Genomic DNA, 26,086 nt, shown 5'->3' with positions numbered 1-26,086 from the left:
TTATCAGATCCATTACCAGCTGATGCTGCAACATGGCAGTGCTGGTGTCTTATCTCTCCTTCATACCAGGCTGGACCCAGCATTCAATCAGGACAAATTGCTTTGTTTATATTTGGATATTGAGAACCAGAATGTGGCCAATGGTTGTCCCATCAGTAGTGCAATGATAGCATCAACCATCACCATGGATCCTGTACTTAGTCGGGTTTTCTCTTTTTGTGAAGCACAATTGGCCGTAACCCCCCCCCCCCCCCCCCCTGCCTTGGATGCCTTGCATGATTACTTCTCCCTCAAGCACCATCTTCCTGGGTCTAACAAGGTTCTTTGTTAGCTACAGATGATTCTGCTCACAAGGTTGTGATTCACACTTTCTTACACTGTATTACATGTGTGGTTTCAGCATGGCAGTCATTGGGAGGCCTCTCACACCAAAGCTTTGGCCTGCCAGCATGTGTATTGGCCAGGCATAGATGGGCACACCATGTGGCTGATCGGTGCTTGCACTCATTCTGTCCAGCTGCATGCAGCCTCACAGGCATCTTTTTCTCCCTCGTCGATGCTGCAGCGCCCATGGGAATGTCTACATGTCAATTTTGCTGGGCCCTACCTAGGTCAGTATTAGCTCATTGCAGTGGATGCCTATTCCGAGTTTCCCTAAGTGGTGTGCTGTCTGTCCATGTTGATGGCAGCCACTGTTTCAGCACTGTCTAAGATTTTTGCTATTGAGGGACTTCTGTACCCCGTGATTACCAATAATGGCACCTGGTTTGTTTCTTGAGAATTTGTATCTTTTTGTCAGGCTAAGGGCGTTCTCCACCTCACAGCTCCCCTGTTTCATCCTCAAACTAATGGTGAGCCTGAAGGCATTGTTTTTACACTTACAACTAAGACACAGAAGTACTGGGTGATCAAAAAGTCAGTATAAATTTGAAAACTTAATAAACCATGGAATAATGTAGATAGAGAGGTAAAAATTGACACACATGCTTGGAATGACATGGGGTTTTATTAGAACAAAAAAGAAAGTTGCTGGCTGGACAGCAAAATGTCACTGACTGCACATGACAATTGTGTATAAAAGGAGCTGTAATGAGAGGGAGAATCAGATGTTCCAGCAGTCGCAGCATGTTGACGTTACATGAAAAGGCGCTTTTAGTGAAGCTGTATTATCAGAATGGGGAATTTGCTAGTTCAGTGTTACAATCCTATCACCATAGGAAGGGGATTCGAATGGGTAAAGGTTCGTTGACAAATGCAGCTGTGGCTTTTAGAGGATAGACCCAGTAGTGGTCGACCAAGCACAAGGCTTAATGCTGCGACATGACAGGAAGGAATGGAGAGTGTAGAAGCTCATTTTACGCTCCGAGGGTCTGTCAACACCCACAACTGCAGAATTTGGGCTACCGAAAACCCTAGCACTGTCGTGGAAACTCCATTGCACGACGAGAAAGTAACAGTATGGGTTGGATTTACCACATCTACTGTTATTGGGCCTTTTTTTTGCCAAGGAAATGTGTAATTCTGGTTTTGTAACTCCTACCATGACGGGTGAAAGGTACACCGATTTGTTACAGAATCACATCATCCCTAGCCTGGCTGATAAACGCCTGCTGGAACGTATTATGTTTATGCAGGATGGCGCTCCATCTCATATTGCTAGAAGCATGAAAGATCTCTTGCGCGTGTCGTTTGGTGATGGTTGTGTGCTCAGCCACCACTTTCTTCATGCTTGGCCTCCCAGGTCCCCAGACGTCAGTCCGTGTGATTATTGACTTTGGGGTTACCTGAAGTTGCAAGTGTATCATGATTGACAGACATCTCTAGGGATGCTGAAAGACAACATCCGACGCCAATTCCTCACTATAACTCTGGATATGCTTTACAGTGCTGTTCACAACATTGTTCCTCGACTACAGCTATTGTTGAGGAATGATGGTGGACATACTGAGCATTTACTGTAAAGAACATCATCTTTGCTTTGTCTTACTTTGTTATGCTAATTATTGCTATTCTGATCAGATGAAGTGCCATCTGTCAGACTTTTTTTGAACTTTTCTATTTTTGTGGTTCTAATAAAACCCACTCTCATTCCGAAGACGTGTGTCAATTTGTACCTCTCTATCTACATTACTCCATGATTTATTCAGTTTTCAAATTTATACTGACTTTTTGGTCAACCGGTATGTATCTGGCAAGTTTACTGAATCTGATTTAGAACTTTTTTTGAGTTTCTACAATTTCACTCCAGTGGGGAACAGGATCCTGGTGGAGTTGCTAGATGGATGCCAAGAATGGACCTTCCTTCACCTGCTGCATCCGAGTCCACATCCTCCAAAGTTGCCCGCTCTGAATCAGTCCTAGCTATGTGCTTCCGCCTGGATTCATGTTTTCAGCCACCAGCCGTACTGGGTTCCTGCTGTCATCAAACATCGCCAGAGCAGGTGCCTGTGCCTCTTTTGCAGACGTCCCATTACTGTGAGCAGCAGCAACCATGCATGGCAAGGTCGTTCTGGAGGTCCCACACCAATGATGCCTGTACCTGTGTTGCAGATGGTCTGGTTCACACTGCAATGGGTACCTTTGCCTGGTGGATCACTGTCTGGGATTCCTGTCTTTGCCCCCAGTCCTTGACTCCTGTCACTGGTACAGTCCCCACTGCACCTGACGCCACCACCACCTCTGTTGCTGCGTCCTGTGTGGCCATCATATCCAATGCCCTTGCTGATGCCTCTGGCACTGACTGCTGACCTTGACAAGGATGTCACTGTGTCGACACAGACCCTGGTCATGCCCTATGGCCTCTCACAAGAGGGGGATGGCATTCCAAACCACCCCTCATCACTTCCTCCCCTATCCGCTGGATCCTGCCTGCCAAGTCATCGTCAGGTGATGAAATGTACGTCAGTGCCTTCATTGGTGTTTTCCATGACTTGTAATCTCAGTGCCTTGCGAGAACAGTGCTTTCTGCACAGTACCAGTGCTTTTTCAGTACTAGTGTTTTTTTGTATCCTGCAATTTTTCTGTTCCATGTATTTCCCTGTGCCTGGAGTTTTTATATACATATGTGATTTTCCCACCCCTCAGAATGGAGGAGTGATATACCATAACTCATGATGTGCACAATTTCAGAGATCATTCGTCAATACATTTCACAGGCTCACCTGGTGAGCTCTGGTGGAACTGTAATTGCAAACAAGGACTTCGTCTATTCTTTACCCTGTATTACTGTTGTTCAGTCAATGTGATCAGTGCTATGCGCTACCTGCATTTTAAGTGTTGCTCTATATGGTCTACTATGTTCCATAAGTCATGTTTGTTCTTTCTGGAGCAGTTTTAGCCATCTAGAATCCAAATCGAGTGTTTCTGTTCTTCTGGAGATGCTACTGAATGCCCGTTGCTCCTCAAATGGGTCTACTGCATTGATCACTATGCTGACCTCTGCCCTTCTTGTATTTAAGTGAAATAAATATCACAGGACTTTCATTCATGAGTTATACCTTAAAACTTTATATCCAGAATCATGTACACTTACTGATTATCGTATGTGAATGAGAAATGGACTATGGCTCATTTCAGACACTGGATTACACTTGTTTATAAGTCAGTCACTCCATCAGCACTAGACTGGATTTGACAAAACTACACATCAGTTTATAATAAGTCTAAGATTCATCTGCTGACTGAATAACTAAATTGATACTTATGTAAGTATGTAATATTTCATCATTAGGATTTATCATATTCAGTGTCACAAACAACAAATCATTTCTAATATTTTAAAATTAATATTTAACACTTAAAGACAACTGTCCAGTGATATCACACTTATTACAATGTTGGTAAATAAATTTGAATATTACAATCAGTTTCTGCCATGCAGATGATGGTAATTTATTTCTTCCTCGAGTATATTACAGCACTCCACTGAAGGATTTAAATCACACTAATTCAAGACCAGACCATTCTAATCCACTCATATCCACAGATATATTTTTGTCGCCATTCCTGTACGGTCAGCACTGTGTACATCTCAACATGCCACTTGCCAATAGTTTACTGATTCCAAGATTACTTGTTAAATATCTCTCAAAGAATTTTAATTAAGGCTGCCGTTATATTATCTTGAACCTTTTACTGATAGTTTTGTGAGATAGAGTAGCATTAGAAAGATATTATAATATCTGATTGCTTGCATGATGGTTTGTAAAATAATTAAACAAGCTGAACACTTGTAATTTATTGAATTATTTCATAACCATGTGTAATTTAAGAAACTGATCCACGAAATGTGGATTATTTTTCAGAAATAAAGCAAAAGTAATACTTTGTATGATTTATTTTTCTGTACCCTTCATTTTACTTCTGCTGCATCATATGTATAAAAATTCAGTAGTTTCATGTGTCCATTCAACAGTCATTTTAGGGAAAACTATAAAATGTTTTGCTGAAATTGACAAAGAGTTGCAACAGGCTCAAACTTTTGCAGTGAAGTTCTGTCTTGGCATTCTTGTCATAGAAAGCAGACATTAGTGCCTCCTTAAGAGCAAGAAAAGATCTTTTTGTCACCTCAGTACAGGAAAATTTGCCATTTCCCTGTAATAGTTCTTACAAGGGATGTACCTTTCTATGAAAGATCTTTATGAATAACCAGCAGAATGAGCACATTCCAAGAAAACTTTGCGTATCATGGATGATCTGGGGCATTGGAAAGCTGTTGACTGCTCATTGCCTTTGGATCAGGATGGACTACAGCAGTGTTAACTAACAGCCCCAAGAGTTTTTTTTTTTTTTCCTGGGTGGTGAAGAGCCACTTTTATGAATTCAGTTAAAGGGATGCAGTCTGAATTCACTTGAACACGGCTGTCAGGTGGTGCAGATGTTCTTCAAATTTCTTCATAAAAATGGTAAAATTGTCCATAGTGCAGAGACAAATTGTCCATTTAAGGTATCAAAGTAGGTTGTCCATCATAGGTTTGAAGGTAACTGGCATATAACATAACAAGGAAGGTTTGAACTCACACATGTTACCAGGAGTTATAAAGGCAGTCCTTCTAAAGTCAGCCCTGTATACCTTCATTTGCCAGTAGCCCTGTTACATGTCCATAGTTGAGAAACATTTTGTCTTTTCATGCATTTTAGAATGTCACTAATGCATGGCAATGGATAGACACCTTTCTTTGTGATTCTGTTCAGTTGTCAGCATTTGACGCAGAAATGCCATGTGCCACTATACTAATGCCTCATCTGGAGTCTTATTCTTCTTCTTGTTTATCCCGGCTTCTTGAGATCTGTTGTGAAGAGACACAATACAATAAGTTCTGTAGTGGTGTAGGACAATCAATGAAGTTACACAATAGTTAATAATTTAACTTTTGAAACTGCCAGTTTATTGGCACTTATGAAAAGAAAAACACTCTCATGCAGTCAGCAAATTTCGTATAACATTGCATGTGTAATGGGCCTTACTAAATCACAAACTGTTCTTATGAATTAATTAAGCTGCTTAGCACTGTTGCTAGGCAGTGCAATTAACAAGATTATATTTGTCTCAGTTAAAACTGGACTTCTATATTATGAATAAACTTCTGGTTCCTTTATTTTATTTTATTTTTGTTTATTTATTTATTTTATGTCAAAATAAGCATCTGTCTCAAAATTAATTTCCAACTTTGTGCATTAAGTCCAAGCGCATTTGCAACTAATGTACACGATTTTCTGGACAGCTCTATCACGTACTGGCGTGTAACATATTTGAAAGTGATTGTGCAGGTTTTAGCTTTACCTAATGGGCTAAACGACCCTTTTTTTTAATAACGTGATGTGTCTGTTCCACATAAAGTTTAAATGAGGCTGAATTTTCTGTTCATTCGGGTCAAGATCACAAAATAAAATTCACCACATAGGTCAGTGAACTGTACACGTGCACTTCTAGCACTCCAAGTGATAACTTGTCTCAGAGTAAGAGCCACACATAAATTTAAACTTTTTTTATGCATACAAAATTCAAAACACTTTTATATTAAATAAATTATGGCATGTAATCACTAACTAAACATTTCCAATTCTGAATAAACTTCAAGACATTGTATTTCATAACCAATAAAATTTTATCGCCTGAGAGAAATTATTAATTTGCTGAAACGGATTCAGATTACAGTCAACTCATGTCTGGGTGATGACATCACGAATCTACACTTGCTTGGAATGAACGAAATACCTGTACTGAAAAATATGGTCTGGTGAGTAATTAACTGACTTTTATAACACATTTGGTGCCCCTTTCATTGCTACACCACATTTCTCCATTACAAGGACCACAGCACAGAACCAAGGACTCTCTGTAGGTTAACTGATGTCATCATGCAGCATCTTCTCCCCTTCCTCCCAAATTCTGTGTCATTCATCTGGTGGCACACTCTACAAGTGCTGGCTAATTGGTGGATAATCCACAATGTTGATATGGTGTTAGCTTTGGACACTTGCTCTGTCATTTCATTTGTCTTTCATGTGCACAATATTTGAAAGCATTGTTTCTTGGTCAGGCATGATTCTATTTACATCTACATCTACATTTATACTCCGCAAGCCACTTAACAGTGTGTGGCGGAGGGCACTTTACGTGCCACTGTCATTACCTCCCTTTCCTGTTCCAGTCGCGTATGGTTCGCGGGAAGAACGACTGCTGGGAAGCCTCCGTGCACCCTCAAATCTATCTAATTTTACATTTGTGATCTCCTCAGGAGGTATAAGTAGGGGGAAGCAATATATTCGATACCTCATCCAGAAACGCACCCTCTCGAAATCTGGACAGCAAGCTACACCGTGATGCAAAGCACCTCTCTTTCAGAGTCTGCCACTTGAGTTTGCTAAACATCTCCATAACGCTATCATGCTTACCAAATAACCCTGTGACGAAATGCGCCACTCTTCTTTGAATCTTCTCTATCAACCCGACCTGGTATGGATCCCACACTGATGAGCAATACTCAAGTATAGGTTGAACAAGTGTTTTGTAAGCCACCTCCTTTGTTGATGGACTACATTTTCTAAGGACTCTCCCAATGAATCTCAACCTGGTACCCGCCTTACCGACAATTAATTTTATATGATCATTCCACTTCAAATCATTCCGTAAGCATACTACCAGATATTTTACAGAAGTAACTGCTACCAGTGTTTGTTCCGCTATCATATAATCATACAATAAAGGATCCTTCTGTCTATGTATTCGCAATACATTACATTTGTCTATGTTAAGGATCAGTTGCCACTCCCTGCACCAAGTGCCTATCTGCTGCAGATCTTCCTGCATTTCACTACAATTTTCTAATGCTGCAACTTCTCTGTATACTACAGCATCATCCGCGTAAAGCCGCATGGAACTTCCAACACTATCTACTAGGTCATTTATATATACTGTAAAAAGCAATGGTCCCATAACACTCCCTTGTACACGTCAGAGGTTACTTTAACATCTGTAGATGTCTCTCCATTGAGGACAACATGCTGTGTTCCGTTTGCTAAAAACTCTTCATTCCAGCTATACAGCTGGTCTGATATTTCGTAGGCTCTTACTTTGTTTATCAGGCGACAGTGCGGAACTGTATTGAACACCTTCCAGAAGCCTGTATCTAATATTTTCTGGGTCTTATGAACAAATAAAGTGAATTGAGTCTGACACGATAACTGTTTCCAGAATCCATGTCGATTCTTACAGAGTAGATTCTGGGTTTCCAGAAATGACATGATACGTGAGCAAAAAACATGTTCTAAAATTCTACAACAGATCAATGTCAGAGATATAGGCCTATAGTTTTGCGCATCTGCTCGACGACCCTTCTTGAAAACTGGTACTACCTGTACTCTTTTCCAATCATTTGGAACCTTTCGTTCCTCTAGAGACTTGCGTTACACAGCTGTTAGAAGGGGGGCAAGTTCTTTCGTGTGCTCTGTGTAGAATCGAATTGGTATCCCATCAGGTCCAGTGGACTTTCCTCTGTTGAGTGATTTCAGTTGCTTTTCTATTCCGTGGATGCTTATTTCGATGTCAGCCATTTTTTCGTTCATGCGAGGATTTAGAGAAGGGACTGCAGTGCGGTCTTCCTCTGTGAAACAGCTTTGGAAAAAGGTGTTTAGTATTTCAGCTTTACACATGTCATCCTCTGTTTCAATGCCAATATCATCCCAGAGTGTTTGGATATGCTGTTTCAATCCACTTACTGATTTAACGTAAGACCAGAACTTCCTAGGATTTTCTGTCAAGTCGGTACATAGAATTTTACTTTCGAATTCACTGACCGCTTCACGCATAGCCCTCCTTACACTAACTTTGACATTGTTTATCTTCTGTTTGTCTGCGAGGTTTTGGCTGTGTTTAAACTTGCAGTGAAGCTCTCTTTGCTTTTGCAGTAGTTTCCTAACTTTGTTGTTGAACTACGGTGGGTTTTTCCTATCCCTCACAGTTTTACTTGACACGTATCTGTCTAAAATGCATTTTATGATTGCCTTGAACTTTTTCCATAAACGCTCAACATTGTCAGTGTTGGAACAGAATTTTTTTTCGTTTTGATCTGTTAGGTAGTCTGAAATCTGCCTTCTATTACTCTTGCTAAATAGATAAACCTTCCTCCCTTTTTTATATTCTTATTTACTTCCATATTCAGCGATGCTGCAATGGCCTTATGATCACTGATTCCCTGTTCTGCACTTACAGAGTCAAAAATTTCGGGTCTGTTTGCTATCAGTAGGTCCAAGATGTTATCTCCATGAGTCAGTTCTCTGTTTCATTGCTCGAGGTAATTTTCAGATAGTGCACACAGTATAATGTCTCTCAATGCTCTGTCCGTACCACCCATCCTAAACATCTGAGTGTCCCAGTCTATATCTGGTAAATGGAAATCTCCACCTAAGACTATAAAATGCTGAGGAAATTTATGTGAAATGTATTTCAGATTTTCTCTCAGTTGTTCTGCCACTATTGCTGCTGAGTTGGGAGGTCGGTAAAAGGAGCCAATTATTAACCTAGCTCAGTTGTTGAGTATAACCTCCACCCATAATAATTCACAGGAACCATCCACTTCTATTTCACTACATGATAAACTACTACTAACAGCGACAAACACACCACCACCATTTGCATGCAATCTATTCTTTCTAAACACCGTCTGTGCCTTTGTAAAAATTTCGGCAGAATTTATCTCTGGCCTCAGCCAACTTCCCGTACCTATAACGATTTCAGCTTCAGTTCTTTCTATCAGCGCTTGAAGTTCCGGTACTTTGCCAACACAGCTTCGACAGTTTACAATTACAATAGTGATTGCTGCTTGGTCCCCACATGTCCTGACTTTGTCCTGCATCCTTTGAGGCTGTTGTCCTTTCTGTACTTGCCCAAGGCCATCTAACCTAAAAACCTCCCAGTCCACGCCACACAACCCCTGCTACCCATGTAGCTGCCTGCCGTGTGTAGTGTACTCCTGACGTATCCAGTGGAACCCAAAACCCCAACACCCTATGGCGCAAGTCGACGAATCTGCAGTCGAGGAATTTACAGTTTAATAGTAGTGTTGCTGCAAAACACAACATCAAGGGAATTTGGGACACAGTGATCCATTTACTGCCTTGCAGGCAAAGAACTGATGACAGCCACACATTACGTCACTATGCAAAAAGTCTCTTATAACAACCAGCATTAGAGCCACCAGGCTGGGGTTCAGGTCGGCAACTGCAACCAGTGGCCACCATGCTGGAGGACTGGTCCAGCAACTGCTGGAGAGATGTCTTTGCATCAGCCCACCTTTTTTATTCTGAGATCCTGAGTGTGGGGTGCCTTGCCACAAAACCTCAGTGTTGCCCAATACTACAGGCTTTGAGAACCAGTGCCAGAAGTCACCGTGGGGGCCTTGGCTGCCAACTCTCTTTTGAGCTCCTTGCTGGCCCATCATCACTACTGGGCCAGTGCACTGACACAGAAAATTCACTGCACAGTGTCGCTTAACCATGGGCCATGAGATCTGCCCATGACTGCACCCATGGAACAGAGACACTTTGCATTGCAGTGGGCCACACCACCAGACAAGAGCACACAACTGTGATTGTTTTGCTTATTGGAGAAAAAGAATTTAGAGGCATGCCATCTGCCTTGCTGCAGCCATCTTTATTTCTAATGAACTACTGTAGCCCTTGAGACCCCATCAAATACACAATGTGCAGGCTGGGAGAGCCTTCACCACTCTGGCAAGTAAAAGAAGAGATCCTCCACCCTTCTGTAGCAGCCATCACACCACTGACCATTGATTCTGGTGTCCACTGTGGGGTCCCACGGTACCAATATATTTTATTGCCAGATAAGGTACATGCAACTGTCCATCTTGCTACACCACTGCATTTTCATGACAGCAGTGAGATTGGCAAAGGTGCTCTTGTCATAGGCAATCCAAGTAAGTGACAGCAATTGTTTATTGTAACTGCTTGTGGGGTTCCTTGTGTCCATTTTTCCTGATTTTACATCTATTATTTTTTTAAAGAATATCTTGGGAATGAAGGCAAGTGTATGTTTGGGACCTATAATCAAGTGCAAGGAGGAAACAGTTATGTAACTTAGTGAATGGTGGAGGAGTGTAGATGTAATTTATTAGTGATGTAAGCTATAAGTTTAAGAGTCCTACAAGAATCCATGTTAGTAAACTTCTGGTTTGAAGTTAACATATAGTCAGAGTTGTGTATATACACTCCTGGAAATGGAAAAAAGAACACATTGAACCGGTGTGTCAGACCCACCATACTTGCTCCGGACATTGCAAGAGGGCTGTACTATCAATGATCACACGCACGGCGCAGCGGACGCACGGATGCATGCCAAGACCGTAGGATCCTACGCAGTGCCGTAGGGGACCGCTCCGCCACTTCCCAGCAAATTAGGGTCACTGTTGCTCCTCGGGTATCGGCGAGGACCATTCGCAACCGTCTCCATGAAGCTGGGCTACGGTCCCACACACCGTTAGGCCGTCTTCCGCTCACGCCCCAACATCATGCAGCCCGCCTCCAGTGGTGTCGCGACAGACGTGAATAGAGGGATGAATGGAGACGTGTCATCTTCAGCGATGAGAGTCGCTTCTGCCTTGGTGCCAATGATGGTCGTATGCGTGTTTGGCGCCGTGCAGGTGAGCGCCACAATCAGGACTGCATACGACCGAGGCACACAGGGCCAACACCCGGCATCATGGTGTGGGGAGCAATCTCCTACACTGGCCGTACACCTCTGGTGATCGTCGAGGGGACACTGAATAGTGCACGGTACATCCAAACCGTCATCGAACCCATCGTTCTACCATTCCTAGACCGGCAAGGGAACTTGCTGTTCCAACAGGACAATGCACGTCCACATGTATCCCGTGCCACCCAACGCGCTCTAGAAGGTGTAAGTCAACTACCCTGGCCAGCAAGATCTCCGGATCTGTCCCCCATTGGGCATGTTTGGGACTGGATGAAGCGTCGTCTCACGCGGTCTGCATGTCTAGCACGAACGCTGGTCCAACTGAGGCGCCAGGTGGAAATGGCATGGCAAGCCATTCCACAGGACTACATCCTGCATCTCTACGATCGTCTCCATGGGAGAATAGCAGCCTGCATTGCTTCGAAAGGTGGATATACACTGTACTAGTGCCAACATTGTGCATGCTCTGTTGCCTGTGTCTATGTGCCTGTGGTTCTGTCAGTGTGATCATGTGATGTATCTGACTCCAGGAATGTGTCAATTCCTGGGACAATGAATTCACGGTGTTCTTATTTCAATTTCTAGGAGTGTAGTTATGATTCTTTTTTTTTAATATACTATACTCCATAAACATTGGAATTAGTGTATGGGAAAACATATTGGGCACTAGCAATTTATGGAGTAGCGTAAGTCTATTAAGAGACACTGGTCATAGCTGGGAAAGGTCCTGTGGTTAAATAAATCAGTGACATCAAGGTGCTTGTGCAGTGGGGTACACTGGAGTAGTATCTCAGGTAATTGTGAATTGAAACTCTGAAGGTTATTATGAAGTATCAATGATTTATAGTGAAGATAATGTGTTAGAGAGTTATCATAAATAAGGATTATTAAGGTGTGTATGCCCCAGGACAAATGGCAAATCTGGGAAAAACCCAGAAACTTTTTCATCTGGGAGACAACATGGAAAAATCTAGGATTTTTTTAGAATTTAAGAATATTTCATTATTTTAGATCTCAGGTAAATTTTTGTTTTTTTGACTGGTAAGAACTAATACTCTAACAATAATTTTACTTTAGCCTGTACTGTAGACTAATATTGCAATGATAAAACACAAACAAGAGGAAAACACCAAAATAAAACTTAAGTTGCAAAGAAGTGTGCAGGGTAGCATCAGCCAACAACAAAATGTGTGAAAGGCTTTAGGATGAAGACTTGCATACTTCATAACAACAAACTGCTTTCAGTAAGCATGATGTCACAACTGCTCACATTTCTAACAGATTGCAGGAAAATATTACTAATGGTCATTTTAAGTGTTACTTGCAAGGTAAATTTTCTTTTAGTCAAGATGAATTATGTTACATGTGAGAATGTCTGATGAATTTCTTAACTTGAAGAACATTTAACACTCATTCAAAACTAAACACTTTGAGGACCAGCCACCTAGAAAAATTTCATTTGCAGAAGAGCAGCTGTTTGTGCAATTATTTAAAGTTTAACTCACACATTTGTGTTCCATATAAATTAAAGGATAACACACACAATAAAATATCAGTATTATTGTGTGAAAGCTTAGCGGTTCTTAAACCATTAACTTGTCTTATTTCTGTGTTCATACTACTTAACAGTGATGTTACTGTTGGCTGACATCATCATGTGTCCTATGCTCTGAATATCTACTGTTATTGACTGGCAAGATCAAATGATGTGAGCTAGGATTGGCTGCCAAAATCACACCACAATCTCAATTTCAATATTTTGGAAACTAATATGCTGTGTTTGATATAATTCATATTTATACTTTTATAATATGAAAATATTGAAAGTTGTGCTGCTACACAAAAAATATCTTTCCAAAATGCTTTGTTTTTCCCGTGTGTTTCATTTTCCTACAGCACCAGGAAGTTCTAATCTAGTGTATAAACCATTTACCATTCAAAGGATTGATAAGTTTTACAATTATGAGAAAAACTGTATGAAAAAGATGTATTTTCACCTTGGAAATAGTGTACTTTCACCCAGTAAAGAATGTATTTCTCCCTGGGAAAATGTGTTTCTTTAACCAGGAAAATGTGTATTCTTACACAGAAAACCTGGGAAAATCCAGAATTTTTTTTTTCATTGCCCACTTATGCTTTATGATAATGAAGTGTCATTGGGTAATATAAAGGATGCAGGCCCTAGCTGGGAAAGCATCTGTGGGTAAATAAATCAGTGATATTTGGGAGTTAATGGGGAATGATACACTGGACAGGTCTCCCAGGGTGAAAGATAATGGATAATTCTCAAGTCCTTATAGGCATAATAACACATATGTAGCAGCTCAATTCTGAGGATTCACCAGACAGTGGCAAAGCTACTGTGAGGGCACTTGTTGTCAGCTGCTGAGTCAGCTCCTTCCTGGCCCTTTGGCACCACCGAGTGACCACACTTTGCACAGATGATGTGCTAAAATGCAGTGTTATTTTGTGATGTGCCATCAGATTGATGATTCTCCCATGCCCATGGAACATGTATGCTGTGGGTCAATGCTGGTTTGCACCACTGGAAGGGAGTAATCGAGAGTTTACGTGCATTACATCTGTCTTACTTTCACCACCTTCATCTCACACAAAATCCCATAGTCCTTGCCAGCCCACTGAACACATGATGCCCATGGTTGTAGATCTTCTGCCACTCTGACAACTAGGACAGCTCCCCACCCCTCTGCAGCAGTCATGGCATCCACGACCATCATATTTTGCCAGTCACCAAGGGTCTTTATCTCACCGCTACAGTTGCTAAATGCACTGCAGTGTCTGTAGTGGTAGCAGAGCATGAATCTTCATTGATGGTACCAAGCTGCCCGTACTGGACTGGAGTGGCAGTACCTACACAATACTTTTAGGGATGAGTTGTGTCTGCTCAAGGCAATTAGTGATTGAAAGATATCCCTGATTATACGCAATGATTAAGATTGATGTTGCCTTGTAGAATTATTTTTTGAGCCTGAGTAGCTTTCCACAATTGACAGGAGCTTCACAGTTTAACCTAACATCTATGTTGACAATTGTAATTTATCACATTTATGACAGCAAGATAACAACATTTTGAGTGGCAAATAAGGCCCAGAATAATCTTTATGTTTGCTTGTTGAAATAGCTGTATCAATCTGGATGCCAGCCTGAAACTTTGATCTTCCACAGTTTATGACTGTTTGTAATGCCCGCAAGAATTCCCAGCCAAGAATAAAATTATGGCTACATTCTGTTGAAATGATAAATTCAAAAAGCTGTGTTCTATCATTGATAGTTATTCTTGCAAAACTGATCCTTTCAGTTGGGGATATTTCTTATTTACAACTTTCAGCAAAATCACTTTCATATCACAAAACATAGTCTTCTTTAGCGAGCAATGGTAAACATTGAACATTACAGAAAAAGGAACATGTGGGTCACTTAGTGCCCAGACAGGTTGACCATCAACGATGACATTGATTAAATTTCCTGACATGTTGACAATTGTTGTTAATGGAAGATTTTCATTTTTTGTGGCCTCAAGTCCATAGATGGTCACTTTGCTAAATTTTAATGAATTCATCATCTAGGCAAGCAGCTGGTACCTCTGTATGGTGACAGATAATGGCTGTGACATGCTGGAGAGGGATACAGCAAATGGGATTTGCCCCAAACATCAACTATAATTGTCCGTAGTTCACTGACATAAATACAGCTGTTGTGATGGTAGACATCTGGGCATGTAGCAGTCATTGACCAATTGTCTTCCTTTTCCGCAGTGGTGTACAACATGTCCAGGGCAGCAAAAATGGAAACATACCAGCATCTTTCCCTGTGCCCTTCAAATGTTGTTCTTCTAAAGGGCATTATACTTGACAGGGGAGTTGGTTGCATCTGTGTTGTTTGGATCCTGAATTGTTGTTTGAAAGCTGCGGCATAAGATGGTGTTGGCCAAATCCATTCCTTCTGGCATACTCAATTAATGGCCGAGATTGGTGCTGAAGATCAATACCTCTCTTTAATGTTCTCTATTACCTTCTGGCATATGGGACCAACATTCATGGCTGCTGTCTCTTGCTTACATGGTCTCCAGTTTTGACTGCCTTAAACTGCTGTATTTCTTCTCTTACAAACTAGTATATGAGAGAGATGAGGTCATGGCAGCCTTCCAGAACTGCCATAAGGACCACATGTGGGAGTCAGTCATACTTCTGTTATCTATCTTTGTTATAGTACATCCATATGCTGTCACCACCTAATGAATTCCTCAGGTGAAATCATTAAGAGTCTGGTATATGTCTTCTGTGACTCTTCTCATAAAGTAGCAGATTTTGTTGACTTCTGTCATATTTGGTTTCATAGTGTTGCATAGGACCAAAAATTCTGTATGCAACACTTCGCTGTTTTCTCATGATGTTACTCTGCTCTTCAGTTGTTCTAAAGCCAATCAGCCTTGCTGTTGATCACCCCCAAATGTTGTCTTCAGTTTTGCTTGTATTTTTTCCCAGCTAACAAGCTTCTTTTTATCATGCTGGGCTGTACCGTTCAGAAGAAGTACATATTTGTCAAACACATCAAGTCATCCTGCCTGTGTTTTTTGGCTACTCCCTCGAATGCTTTCAGCCATTTTGTCAGATCCTCACCATTGTCTCTGGAAAACATTGATGGGTGCCTAATGTGCAGGTGACTTGTTTGTGGTTTGTAATCCATTGGTTTCCTCAATATATGGACCTGGGGTATGATGTATTGCTATTATTTTGGTTCCTGTACATGTAGATGATGACTTATATATTGCTAATTGAAGCCATGGGGATGTAGATGTTTTTGAAGTACACAGTGCTTCCACCAGACTGTACCATGTCATAACTCACTTAAGTCCGAATGTGAGAGCAGGTCATAAATGAAGTACAACATTTGGTGCTGAAAGTATTTTCATTACGAACACCATTGTACAGACAGAACAGCACTTGACTCCTTTATGGAGAGTGTTGCTAGTTATACAAATATCAAACCTTCCAGAACATACAAACACAACAAATGATAAATAGTAAACAAGCAATAATTACTGCTGATAGGGACTGAACTGGTGATACACATCATGCCTGCCAGTGATGCTAACCACAGTGCCACCTTGTATGCTGTGTAGCTTGCAGCAATGAAAAAATGTAAGGACAGAAAGAAAGAGGAGGTGGATGAAAGGAAGAGCAAGTGAAGTAGTGTGAAGAAGTATTGACATACTGAACCAAAGAACATTAACGAACCTCAATTCAGCATGCTTTGGGGAGACAGAAAAGCCATATGGAAAAGTACCATAGACACTTAAAACAGAGGTCAGCTAGACTCTGTAAACAAAATTTTTCTAAGTGAGTTTGTATGTATTTTCAGAGGCAGTAATGCATCTGCCCCAGTTATGCTATCCAATACAAACAACAAATTTAACTTGACTGCCAACCAGAGCATTTAGGAACCATCAGAATCTGTCTTTCACTCTTGGACATAACTGAAAATTTGACATAAGATTTATGGGCACAGTTAAGAAGTCATTGTAAATTTGGTAGCTATTCCCTTATGTAGTTTGTCTTTGCTTCTCATTTGTCTGAATTGTCTCAAATGTGCAGACTGAGAGATAAAATACACTCCTGGAAACGGAAAAAAGAACACATTGACACCGGTGTGTCAGACCCACCATACTTGCTCCGGACACTGCGAGAGGGCTGTACAAGCAATGATCACACGCACGGCACAGCGGACACACCAGGAACCGTGGTGTTGGCCGTCGAATGGCGCTAGCTGCGCAGCATTTGTGCACCGCCGCCGTCAGTGTCAGCCAGTTTGCCGTGGCATACGGAGCTCCATCGCAGTCTTTAACACTGGTAGCATGCCGCGACAGCGTGGACGTGAACCGTATGTGCAGTTGACGGACTTTGAGCGAGGGCGTATAGTGGCTATGCAGGAGGCCGTGTGGACGTACCGCCGAATTGCTCAACACGTGGGGCGTGAGGTCTCCACAGTACATCGATGTTGTCGCCAGTGGTCGGCAGAAGGTGCACGTGCCCGTCGACCTGGGACCGGACCACAGCGATGCACGGATGCACGCCAAGACCGTAGGATCCTACGCAGTGCCGTAGGGGACCGCACCGCCACTTCCCAGCAAATTAGGGACACTGTTGCTCCTGGGGTATCGGCAAGGACCATTCACAACTGTCTCCATGAAGCTGGGCTACGGTCCCGCACACCGTTAGGCCGTCTTCCGCTCACACCCCAACATCGTGCAGCCAGCCTCCAGTGGTGTCGTGACAGGCGTGAATGGAGGGACGAATGGAGACGTGTCATCTTCAGCGATGAGAGTCGCTTCTGCCTTGGTGCCAATGATGGTCATATGCGTGTTTGGCACCGTGCAGGTGAGCGCCACAATCAGGACTGCATACGACCGAGGCACACAGGGCCAACACCCGGCAGCATGGTGTGGGGAGCGATCTCCTACACTGGCCGTACACCTCTGGTGATCGTCGAGGGGACACTGAATAGTGCACGGTACATCCAAACCGTCATCGAACCCATCGTTCTACCATTCCTAGACCGGCAAGGGAACTTGCTGTTCCAACAGGACAATGCACGTCCACATGTATCCCGTGCCACCCAACGCGCTCTAGAAGGTGTAAGTCAACTACCCTGGCCAGCAAGATCTCCAGATCTGTCCCCCATTGGGCATGTTTGGGACTGGATGAAGCGTCGTCTCACGCGGTCTGCACGTCTAGCACGAACGCTGGTCCAACTGAGGCGCCAGGTGGAAATGGCGTGGCAAGCCGTTCCACAGGACTACATCCAGCATCTCTATGATCGTCTCCATGGGAGAATAGCAACCTGCATTGCTTCGAAAGGTGGATATACACTGTACTAGTGCCAACATTGTGCATGCTCTGTTGCCTGTGTCTATGTGCCTGTGGTTCTGTCAGTGTGATCATGTGATGTATCTGACCCCAGGAATGTGTCAATAAAGTTTCCCCTTCCTGGGACAATGAATTCACGGTGTTCTTATTTCAATTTCCAGGAGTGTATATTTTCCCCAACCACATTTTATTTCCTTCCATCTTAATGTCCCGTTATAAACCAATGAATAAAATGTCTATGGCATAAACTTTTCTATCCATTTTAATGTTGCTGTTTGTCATAAATCTTTATTCTTTCTGGTGAGTGTTTCTTCTGATTTGACTTTTTTTAAAAAATTTCTTGTTTTATACCATACTTATTTATTTTTCTGCAGCTCTCACTTTGAATGGTTGAAGCAGCTTCGTTATTACTGGGAGGAAGATATAGACAACTGTGTTGCACGAATGTCAAGTGCATGTTACGTTTATGGATACGAGTACCTGGGAGCATCTCCGCGCTTGGTGATAACACCTCTTACTGATAAATGTTACCTTTGCCTGATGGGTGCTTTGCAATTAGACTTAGGTAGAAATCAATGATACCATATAAAAAGTAGTACTTGCTCAAATCTAAGATTTTGCTAATATTTTTGAAAGGAATGTAAGAATATCAGTGTTATTCATGTTTTAGGTGGAGCTCCTGCAGGACCAGCAGGTACAGGGAAAACAGAGACTACAAAAGATCTTGCTAAGTCATTGGCTATACAGTGCGTAGTGTTCAACTGCTCAGAAGGTCTGGATTATAAGGTAACTGCCAGATTTCTCTTGAGGGTTGTCTGTGGAATATGTAAATTCCCACATTTTGAATTGCTTAACACATTAGTAGGAGGGTTTGAATTTAAAAAGTGGTAACTATTTGTTCACTACTGATAAAAAAGAGTTACTTGTTTGCACCTGTTACTGTCCTTCAAAGTAGTCACCAGCATTTTGTAGAACCCGTTGCCAGCGATGTGGAAGGTCTAGTACACTGTTAGCAGAGCCTGTTATGTTGATGGTTTGAATGAAGTGGTCTAAAGTTACATGATTGTCATGTAAGACTGTGATGGTGTTATCCTAACACATTATGTTCCTCCATGGTAGTCTGTCAATGCACAGTATTATGGTTAATTTTTGGAGCATCACTTGCATTCAGCTTTGTGAAAGAAGTGGCGACACTTTCTGCACAACCCACCCATCATTTTGCATGACAATGCGCGGGCACATACAGCGCAAGCTGTGGCTGCTCTGTTCCGTTGATGGGCTTGGGAAGTACTGTACCAGCCACAATACTCCTCAAACTTAAGTGCTTGTGACTTTGATTTTATTCCAAAGATGCAGGAACCACTTCGTGGCACTCGCTTCAGAGCTGTTCCAGAGAGTTGACAGGCAGTAGACCGCTCCATTTGCACCATCAACAGAACAGGCTCTGCTAATGGTATACTACGTCTTCCACATCACTGGCAATGTGTTCTACACACTGCTGGTGACTACTTTGAAGGACAATAAACATGTAACTCTTTTGTATTGGTTGTCAATAAATAGTTGCCACTATTTAAGTTCCAACCCTGTAATAATTCACTCATGAAGTACCTAAGTGCATTGGTTCAGACACATTTTATATTGTTAAATATGACAAAAATTGCAAAGAAAGGAAATTAACAAAAAAAGTTCTCAAGTTACTTGTAGATTAATCCATAAAAATACATATTTGTTTTATTTTATTCTTTAAACAAAAAAGTAAATTCCATTGAATATTATTGTATCTGCAATTTTGTAGAATGCAAATACTCATTTCATGACAATGATTCCTATCAAAATAACCTAGTAAATATGACTGACTGTAACATAATGTATTTTATTCATTATTAATATATACACTAATCAGACAGTGGAAAATCTCTGTGTAATAACATCAATATGAAAGGGATAGTTTGCTGCTCACCACATAGAAGAGGCACTGACTGGCATACAGACACACTGAAGCAGACTGCCACATAATATTCAGCTACTGGATTAAGTCATTCATCAGACATACCAGGATACTGGGGTGGTTAAGTGCAGCATTGGGAGGCTGTTCTAGAATTGCAGCCGGGAGGGAGTGGGAAGGGCGGGGGGGGGGGGTGTTAAGAGGAGAGGAGAGAAGTACAGAAAGTGAAAGGACAATGCAGGTGCACTGGTGGGATATAAGGCTGGAGTAGGGAATAGGATGGGCAGGTGGGAGGTGGACAGTAACTAGCAAAGGTTGAGGCCAGGGGGATAATTGGAATAAAGGACATGTTGCAGAGAGAGTTCTGCATGATTCAGAGAAGGTGGTGTTTGTCCAAAAAATTTAGAAGGTATTTGCTGTGAAACAGGCATTGAAATCAAGCCCACAGTGGTTGGGTGGCATGCCCAGTGGTGTTCGAGCTGTCTCTTGGCCACAGTTTGGCAGTGTCCATTAATTTTTACAATCATCTTATTAGCTGTCATGTCCACATAGAATGTGGCACTTTGGTTGCAGGTAAGTTGGTTGATCACAAGGCTGCTTTCACAGGTGGCTCAGCCTTTCATGAGCAGGAGATGCCAGTGACAGGACTGGAGTAAGTGTTAGTGGGAGGGTGTTTGTGACTAGTCTTGCATCTATGTCTATTGCAGGAATAGGAGCCATGGGCAAGGGGACTGGAGTAGGGGTGGAAGAGGGATGGACAAGGATATTGCAAAGGTTGGGTGTAATTTGGAATACTGCTGTGTGAGGAGGATATTTATTAGTTGAGAGCATGACAAGAATTAGTTAAAACTCTGACAACGAATATGGTTCAGTGCTCCAGTCTTGGATGGTACTGAATTGTGAGAAGGGTGTTCCTTTGAGACCAGACAATGGTTACATAGCAGATAGGGAGCAAGGCTTGGGAGATCTGGACTGAGTGTGAGGACACCCTATCCACATTCATCCAGAACATCAACAACTTCTGACCCATTCAGCTCATCTGGTTCTCCAAAGTCCCATAAGCCACCTTCCTCAGTGTTAATCTCCAACTCAAGAATGGTTACATCAGTACCTCTGTCCACATCACATCTACTAATCATCAGCAGTACTTCTACCTCAACAGTTACTACTGATTCTACACATAGAAGTCCCTTCAATACAGCCTAGCCACATGCATCTGTAGTGATTAGTGGTCCCTTTCCAAACATGCCCAGGGTCTCACAGAGGCCTTCACAGACAAAAATTATCCTCCCTATCTCATCCAGAAATAGATCTCCTATGCCTTGTCTCCATAGCCACTTACCATCCCCTAAACACTTACAGTCTTCCCACAAGGAGTACTCATTTATGCCTCAGTAACACTCAGAACTGAAGCAACTTAATCACATTCTCTGCTGTGGTTTTGATTACCTCTCAGTGTGGCCTGAAATGATAAATATTCTCCACACTATCTTCCCCATCTTTCCCACCATGGTATTCCACCATTCAACCAACGTATTCAATATCTTTGGTTATAATATAACTCTTTTCATGCAAGTTGTTAATATCCTTCCGCATTTTTCAGCAGGTTTCACACCTAACGAATTAATGTTCTGCACAAAACAAATGAATAAATGGGAGTCAGCCATACCGAAGGTACACACTAACAGAAATGGCAGTACAAGACAAAATCAAACATGCTATGGTTATACTAAAAAACAGGGCCAAGTATAGGAAGAAAATTTATAATAAGAAACTGAAACTAGTTACACAATTTTTTGCAGGGTAATGAGTCCTCTTATGGATGCACCCTAAATAAACAAAATTTTGCAAACTGAAGAAGAAGTGGCAGTTACTCTATTCAAGACCATATGGAATTTCCAAAGTACTATATCCTGGGATGTACAGATTAGTATATGAGAAAACAGGTTGAGACAAGGGTCTCCACCCTCACAAACATATAAAAGCTTTTATAGAATGATGAATCTAGGTAGCATTTTTTTTTCTGTCGCAAGATAATTGTATATAGTGTATGTAACTCTTAAATGTAATTTTTATTCTGGCGTGTATTTGAAGACAAAGTAATGTGTTTTGGCATAAGTAATTCTTTTGATTTGTCCGTGTAGGCATACAATTAACAGCAATGTGAAGTAATACACTATTTCATACAAACCAAAATTACAATCAAAGTTAGCATATGACACAACTATCCTCGCTCAACATAATGTGCTGGCACCAGCAGAAGGAGAGGAAACATTGACCTCTACGCATGCGTGACAGGCTGGCAGAATGTGCAACCAAATAGGAATGCAATATGTACAAGTACTTAAACTAAATACAAAGTAAACGGAAATACTACACAAATACATCCAGTGTCTAAGAACTAGGAAACCTATTGATGTATGTATATAGTGATTTAATTAAATACTAACATATGTGCAGCATATTTACAAGCAAAAAGAAGCCTTATGAAAAATTATATGAGATGTGTTAGCTGAGGACAAATGACAAAATACCGTATGAAATGACAATTAATTTTCTTTGCAGAGTAAATGATCATAATGGGCAGCAAAATAAATGAATGTCTATGAATTTAAACAAAGTATGGAAATATCTGCAGATGTATGCAATGGCCAAATGTGTCAGTGGCTACCGAGCTACATAATGCAATTAGTTTTAAGTTAGTTTTGAGTTATTTTCTTTCAGTGGCCAGTGAATTGTTGAGGTGCAGAAGAAGAGTATTACATCAAGAGTAGCAGGTACCAAATCAAGAAATGTGCCATGCCTCAAGTACACAATTTAGTTATAAGGATATTTATAAAAAGGTCATAAGGGAAATTAAAAATGAGATATGCATTGTCGCAGTGTATCTCCATGATAATTATCAGCACCTATTCGCTACAGAGTACACAGAAACATTAAAGCATTAGATTTTACAAAAACCAATTAAACTTTATCTTGTCACATGAAACCTTGAATAGTGACATTTCCAGATATTTGAGAAAGATAAGTCTACAATGGTTAAAACATCGTATTTCACACTAAGCTACACATGAATTGAAGTAAATAGCACTAGCACATGAAGAAACAACATGGTGCTATGTGAATGATTAGTCAGTACACATTATTTCCATGAAACAAAAGTTCATTGACAACTAGTTGATGACTATACAAGTAACATTTCCTGATAAATTCTTGAACAAGTAGATGAGGATTTCCTTTCTTCCCTCCTAAACAAAGGAGCCGGCACCAAGCATAGTTAAGCCAGCAATTCATAATGTTTTAGTCCACTTTCCTAAGTTTTTCTTCCTCATCTACATAAGGAAGAAATGAGTTCCCACAAGTGATAAAACACTATCTATAAAATGAGGTAGAAATATATCATATGCTTGTATTGTATCATGATAATGTGTATGTAATTAATTTGTATTTGTGATGTGAACAAAGACAAGTTGAAGCTAACAATCTGTAGTGACAGAAACCAGATAATCAAAATTTTGTGACATTTTAAAACTTAAGAAATTTATCCTCGTAGTTTAAGCGATGAATGGAATGTCATCCATATGCATCAGCTATCATGTTATGTATGTTGTTGTAACTCAATACTTGTATGAATTTTCATTGGAAACCAAACTCCATATGAAGAAGTGAACTTTGAGCACAAGCAGCTTATATGTTTTGGATGGCTATATGTGTCTTTCAACAAGTGGATGGTCAAGTGGGGTGACATGAACATGCCTGTGCATTGAAATAATTTCTGAGTATCGTGGCTCACAATGCTTGATATATTAACAAGTGAACTATAGTTGCTCAAGCCTGTACTTAGATCATCGATGGATGCTGTTAGCTGGGGTTCTCTATGCTGAAAGTGTGATACGACATGTAATAATGACGCCTGATCCATGAATATGGAGATCTTCTGCCACAGGGTTGGATCTTGAACAATAAGCACACACCCATTGCACCCAGTATGAAGACAAATGCCATGGCTATTCTTCAATATGTGACACTCAGGTGGAAGTGTGACACACAATGTGAAATCAACATTAAGAAAAGGAGTGCACACATGTGTGATGGTAGCAGCTCACATATTGACCCTTGGCGACTAGTTCTTAGCTGCCAAATCTGCCAGTGCGCAAGTGTGAAACACAACAATGAAAATGAAACAAACTGAACATTATTGTTAACATGCTAATTGAAATATGTAACAGACTATCATATTAATAAAACAGAAAGAAACTTCCACATAGGAAAAATATATTAAAAACAAAGATTCCAAGATTTACCAAGCGGGAAAGTGCCGGCAGACAGGCACATGAACAAAACACATAAACACACACACAGAATTACGAGCTTTCGCAACTGGCAGTTGCTTCGTCAGGAAGGAAGGAAGGAGAGGGAAAAATGAAAGGATGTGGGTTTTAAGGGAGAGGGTAAGGAGTCATCCCAATCCCGGGAGCGGAAAGACTTCCCTTAGGGGAAAAAAAGGACAGGTGTACACACACACACACACACACACATATCCATCCGCACATACACAGACACAAGCAGACATATTTAAAGGCCTTTAAATATGTCTGCTTGTGTCTGTGTATGTGCGGATGGATATGTGTGTGTGTGTGTGTGTGTGTGTGTGTGTGTGTGTGTGTGTGTGTGTGTGTGTGTACACCTGTCCTTTTTTTCCCCTAAGGGAAGTCTTTCCGCTCCCGGGATTGGAATGACTCCTTACCCTCTCCCTTAAAACCCACATCCTTTCATTTTTCCCTCTCCTTCCTTCCTTCCTGACGAAGCAACTGCCAGTTGTGAAAGCTCGTAATTCTGTGTGTGTGTTTATGTGTTTTGTTCATGTGCCTGTCTGCCGGCGCTTTCCCGCTTGGTAAGTCTTGGAATCTTTGTTTTTAGACTATCATATTATGTATATAATCTTTTAATTTCTTGTAGAACTTGTAATGTACATAGGATAAGATGATGTATCAAGTCTATTAAATAAAAGAGAAGCCAACAAATATAGGGTATTTATCCCTATCAGCAAATTTAAACATGTATAAACACATGTTTGTATCTAAAAACAAAGATGATGTAACTTACCAAATGAAAGAGTTGGTATGTTGATAAACACACAAACAAACACAAACACACACACAAAACTCAAGCTTTCACAACCCACAGTTGCTTCATCAGGAAAGATGGAAGGAGAGGGAAAGACGAAATGATGTGGGTTTTAAGGGAGAGGGTAAGGAGTCATTCCAATCCTGGGAGCGGAAAGATTTACCTTGGGGGGAAAATGGGACAGGTATACACTCGCACACACACACATATCCATCCACACATATACAGACACAAGCAGGCATATGTAAAGGCAAAGAGTTTAGGCAGAGATGTCAGTCGAAGCGGAAGTACAGAGGCAAAGATGTTGAATGACAGGTGAGGTATGAGCGGCGGCATCTTGAAATTAGCGGAGGTTGAGGCCTGGTGGGTAACGGGAAGAGAGGATATATTGAAGGGCATGTTCTGATAGGTTGGTGTTAGTGGGAAGTATCCAAATAACCTGGACACTGTAACACTGTGCCAAGATGTGCTGGACATGCACCAAGGCGTGTTTAGCCACAGGGTGAACCTCATTACCGACAAACACTGTCTGCCTGTGTCCACTTATGCAAATGGACAGTTTCTTGCTGGTCATTCCCGCTTGTTGCTGGTCATTCCCACATAGAAAGCTTCACAGTGTAAGCAGATCAGTTGGTAAATCACATGGGTGCTTTCACACATTGCTCTGCCATTGATCGTATACACCTTCCGGGTTACAGGACTGAAGTAGGTAGTGGTGGGAGGGTGCGGGGGCGGTTACAAGGGTAGGGGCCAGAGTCTTGTAGTGTCATTTCTGTAGTGTGTACCTTTGGTATGGCCAACTCCCACCCATTCGTTTGTTTCGTCCAGGCCATCAATTCTGAACAATGGTGTCATTAGGGAATAGCTTTCAATTTTTGGACCCTTGGGGCTTGTTTTTCACTTGCGTATTAAAAA

General features: G+C 41.4%; 1 protein-coding gene across 1 annotated transcript in view; it reads left to right on the top strand.

Moving 5' to 3' along the window:
• Positions 1-26,086, top strand: part of LOC126365881 (dynein axonemal heavy chain 6) — a 1,020,408-nt gene that overhangs the window by 366,015 nt on the left and 628,307 nt on the right. The window contains exons 26-27 of the mRNA XM_050008578.1: positions 18,474-18,664; positions 18,770-18,885. Of these exons, the coding sequence (XP_049864535.1) occupies positions 18,474-18,664; positions 18,770-18,885 (307 nt within the window). The remainder of the gene's footprint in view (positions 1-18,473; positions 18,665-18,769; positions 18,886-26,086) is intronic.

This window comes from Schistocerca gregaria, chromosome 4 (assembly GCF_023897955.1).
Source record: "Schistocerca gregaria isolate iqSchGreg1 chromosome 4, iqSchGreg1.2, whole genome shotgun sequence".
Lineage (NCBI taxonomy): Eukaryota > Metazoa > Arthropoda > Insecta > Orthoptera > Acrididae > Schistocerca > Schistocerca gregaria.
The sequence above is the reverse complement of the archived record's forward strand: the minus strand, read 5'-3'. Positions and strand labels throughout refer to the sequence as shown.